We start from the raw sequence: 4,656 nt of genomic DNA on the forward strand, positions 1-4,656 counted from the left end.
TATTTTTTAATTTAATTTTTTAATTTTTTAATTTTTTAAATTTACATCCAAATTAGTTACCATATAGTGTTAACAATGATTTCAGGAGTAGATTCCTTAGTGCCCCTTACCCATTTAGCCCACCCCCCCTCCTACAATCCCTCCAGTAACCATGTTTGTTCTCCATATTTGTGAGTCTCTTCTGTTTTGTCCCCCTCCCTGTTTTTATATTATTTTTGTTTCCCTTCCCTTATGTTCATCTGTTTTGTCTCTTAAAGTCCTCATATGAGTGAAGTCATAATTTTTGTCTTTCTCTGACTAATTTCACTTAGCGTAAAACCATCCAGTTCCATCCACGTAGCTGCAAATAGCAAGATTTTATTCTTTTTGATTGCCGAGAAATACTCCAAGAACCACATGTTCTTTATCCATTCATCCATCGATGCACATTTGGGCTCTTTCCATACTTGGGCTATTGTTGATAGTACATTTATGTCTTTTAATGCAAAATATTATTTTTAATATAAAAATTTATAAAACAATAACTTTTAAAACTACTAAAGAAAGACAAACACCCAACAACTTTGACAATAAGTTTTATTTTAAGTTGTTTCATAGTTACACTTAGATTTCCACACCATCAAACAGCAGAACAAAATCTCTTTGGGAATACATAAAAGCATCTTCAAGTCAGAAAATAAAGTCAGTGTTTAAAAACACAATAATTTAAATAAAATTAGAAGAATCCATTTGTACATAATAAATAAGTTTTAACTAGCAAGAAATTATTCGGTTAATTTTGCCTGTTGAATTTTTGCTTCTTTGAGAAACAATTATAATTCAGGATTCTTACAATTCAACACAGCCCAGTACAAGGCAGGCAGTGACAAGACAAGGCTAGGGCTATAAAAGTAGGATTTCTAGTTCAATTACAATTTCAGATAAATAGTAATATACATATACTAAAAAATTATTCATTGTTTATCTGAAATAAAAATCAGTTGGGTCTCTTGTTTGTTTTCAATTTTGCTAAATCTGGTACCCTTGATCAACATAGTTCCCTAATGTCACATCATTTAATATCAAAATAAATAAAAATTCACTACCGTCATTATACTATCCTACCAACAATGCTTCATTTCCCATTTTCCCCAATTTATACAGAGAGATTCCCCTATTTGTGTCTTAAATAAATATATAAATAATAAATAAGCAAACAAGTTTCACTTGCACATAATAATTCGCCTGACATGAGAAAAAGTTAAAGTGCTTCCACATGTCCTCACGTCTCTGTGAGGTAGGATGGTGACTGATACTTTTTCTCCAGTTGAGGAATAAATACGGAAACAAGGACAGGGACTCATGTACCCTGGCCAGCAGGTTGAGGTTGAAAGATGTAACAATAACTACAAAACATATCCAGGATTTCCAGTTAAATTTGAATTTGTGGTAGACAATAAATAATATTTTTAACATAAGTGTGTCTAGATATTGCATGGGACAGTGTCATGGGACATTGGAAAAAAAAAAAACTATTCATTGTTTTTCCTAATCTCCAGATCTAACTGAGCATACTCTATTTTATCTGGCAACCAACCCTACACCGGACCCACACACTGCATGAAGTGCTGAAGTGAATTTGCTTGCTTGAAGTCTCATTGGCATCTTTATTGAAGAATTCTTGGAAACCATGGAGAATGTGTTTGTTTGTTTGTTTATGCATTTTGTTTTTCAGCTCTGAAAAGAAGTAAAATTAAAATCAAAATTTTGTAAATTAACATTATTCGAACCAGGAGGAGAGTATGGATCTTGAAAATACATTTACTACAGAAATTAATACAGTCCTAGATATTCGTGTGTTCGAAATGTCCTAACTGTCAACTATTGTTGAAACTATTGTTTCTATAAACAGAAAGACCAGATAAGTTACCATCCAAACCGAGACCCCTCTGAGGGAACCATACTAATGATGCATGGCACGGGATTTTAAGCCCAGACTTGCCCTGACAAACTGAGACGGATGGTCTTCCCAGTCTTGAGAACAACAAACTCACTATTGCCGCTATTTTTTTGTTAAGTCAAAGGGGCAGATCCCTAGAGAGTAGTCTTCCAGCAGAAACAAGAAAATTAGAGGCTAACTTTTAGACTGTATGTCTCAGAATAAATGAAGCATCTAAATTAAAAACAAACAAACAAACAAACAAAAAAACACAACTTACTTCTTCAAAAATATCTCCACAACCTTCTGCACCCACTTTTGCTTGGGGTCCAGGCACACCTCTTTTCCATTGACGAGCTTTACACTGAAATGACAGAGATATGATTGAATCAGTATTTAGTGGGTTTCAGACATCCCGTTGTCAATTCGAGTCGTGGTTCTTGAAATATAGGCATAAAATCTGAGTTCAAGTCGTTGTTAGCTACGAGGCATGAGAGGTACTGTATGTAAATGTCATGGAGACAAAGAATTTCTTTCTTGTCTTGCCCACTGCCGGGTTCCTGTACCTAGAACTTTGTATGACACTTCTACCTTCCTCAATTACAGGTTTGCTGGAGTAAAATATATAATCACTTTTGAAAGTACTTACATGATTTCTGAGTTTTCACAGTGTGGGCCACTGTCAATCACTGTCAGTTCTTTGATTAATTTGGGATTGAAAGGTGTGGAATGAGTTTTTATGCACTGGCATCGAAGTTCTGAACTCATTCTTGACACAACTGCAGCTGTGAAAAAAATAATAAAATCAATTCAGGATTAATTTCAACCTGGATACAGCTCTGCTGGCTACTCTCTCCTTAATTTCAACCTGATCATTTAGTGACGGGATGTTTGGTAAACATCTCATCTTTAGTAAACTCATTCTCAGAGTGGAAGCCTGGATATTCTCCTAGCTCCTAAATTCAATTAAAAAAATTGTTGGGGCGCCTGGGTGACTCAGTTGGTTGAGCGCCCAACTCTTGATTTCAGCTCAGATCATGATCCCAAGGCCATGGGATTGAGCCCTGTATCTGGCTCGATGCTGAGCCTGGAACCTGCTTGAGATTCTCTCTTTCTCTCCCTCTGCCCCTCTCCTCTACTCACGTTCTCAATCTCTCTTTTAAAATAAAAATGAAATAAAACAACAAACTGTCACTAATGACAGAATTGATTGACTTCCCGCATAAAGACTTGGAGTTGCCTTTGTGAAATGTTGACATCCTCACAGTACTTTTTTTTCTACTTGATATTGTGCAAACTTCTATGATGCCACAATGTTACCTACAGTATGTAAACTAAAATTCAACAACTGAGAAATTGCCTTCAGAAAAAGTTAATAAAAATAGATAAGTAAGTTGCACAAAGATATCTCATATCTTGGGAAAATCCTTAATGCTTAACAGAAAAGAAAAAATATATAGAAACTACATGCTATGAACATTTCTTTTTTTTTTTAATTTTTTTTTAACGTTTATTTATTTTTGAGACAGAGAGAGACAGAGCATGAACGGGGGAGGGGCAGAGAGAGAGGGAGGCACAGAATCGGAAACAGGCTCCAGGCTCTGAGCCATCAGCCCAGAGCCCAACGCGGGGCTCGAACTCACGAACCGCGAGATCGTGACCCGGGCTGAAGTCGGACGCTTAACCGACTGAGCCACCCAGGCGCCCCATTATGAACATTTCTAACTGCATTTGTTTCATAGGAGGGATCCCAAAAGGTTTACAATTTGTCAGGGTGTCTTTAAACCAAATAGGAATTGATAGTTGTCTGAAGCTGGTCACTAAAACAGCACAAGGAGTAAAATTACCAGGTTTACCATACTTGATATTAGTTAATAATAATATGGGTGATTGTAGCCTCTAATAAGATACACTCTAAATTATAGATTTAAATTAAATGTATGCATACTACACAGTATGAATGATAGGAACAGAATGTCGACATTAATCAAGCTTTATACTTTTCTAAGTGTTGTATAGATCAAGCCTAAACAATTAAAACTTCAACTGAACATGAAATGACTGTAAATATTATTTCCTTTTCTTGAATAAGAAGAATGTTATTAAAGCAGGAAGGATAATCTTGCAATCTAAGGATCACATTTAGACACAGGAAAACTGGTAGATCAGAAAGGCATGCTTACCTTCACACAGAGCTGCAGAAAGCATGAAAGCTGCTAAGAGAGCAACAACCAGCTTGGAAGTCATGTTGATGCAAGGTGCTTTCGTTCTGGTTTCTTCTTGGCTCTTGTCCTAGACGCTTGTGAGCTCTGCTGTCCCAGAGGACTTGTGTTGGATGGAGAGCCTCTGTGGCTTTTTATATTATTCACAGCAGCAGAGAATATGCACCCTCATTCTTGAATTATGTCAGAGGAAATTCCACAATATGCAACCGTCTGCCTGCCCTTTGTGAGCAGACCTGAGTCATCCCACTCCTGGAACATGCCTCTTATCAGATTTTTGGCACGATGGAAATTCTATTTGATCTTTAACATTATTTAATGTATTTCATTTAAAAACATTTTCAACCATGTTTCAAAATAACTGTTACACATTCAAGCTTCTCTTCTTTGACACATTCTTATCAGATGTACTTTTTTAATTTATAAATAAATTTATTGGAGTACCATCTGGCAATTGTTAGAGAAAGGTCATTTGTGATAACTCTTTTAGGGTATGGTCATTCCTCTAGGGAAATT

General features: G+C 36.0%; 1 protein-coding gene across 1 annotated transcript; it reads right to left on the reverse strand.

Annotated features, from left to right (window-relative positions):
• Window positions 1-559: 559 nt before the first annotated feature.
• Window positions 560-4,257, reverse strand: CXCL8 (C-X-C motif chemokine ligand 8). The gene is made up of 4 exons (XM_047854837.1): window positions 4,102-4,257; window positions 2,568-2,703; window positions 2,199-2,282; window positions 560-1,716 (listed from the first exon to the last, which is right to left on the reverse strand). Exons 1-4 carry the CDS (start codon window positions 4,163-4,165, stop codon window positions 1,695-1,697), a joined length of 306 nt encoding a protein of 101 aa, XP_047710793.1. The 5' UTR covers window positions 4,166-4,257; the 3' UTR covers window positions 560-1,694.
• Between the last annotated feature and the right edge of the window lie 399 nt (window positions 4,258-4,656).

The sequence above is a fragment of the Prionailurus viverrinus genome, chromosome B1 (genome assembly GCF_022837055.1).
Source record: "Prionailurus viverrinus isolate Anna chromosome B1, UM_Priviv_1.0, whole genome shotgun sequence".
Taxonomy (NCBI): Eukaryota; Metazoa; Chordata; class Mammalia; order Carnivora; family Felidae; genus Prionailurus; species Prionailurus viverrinus.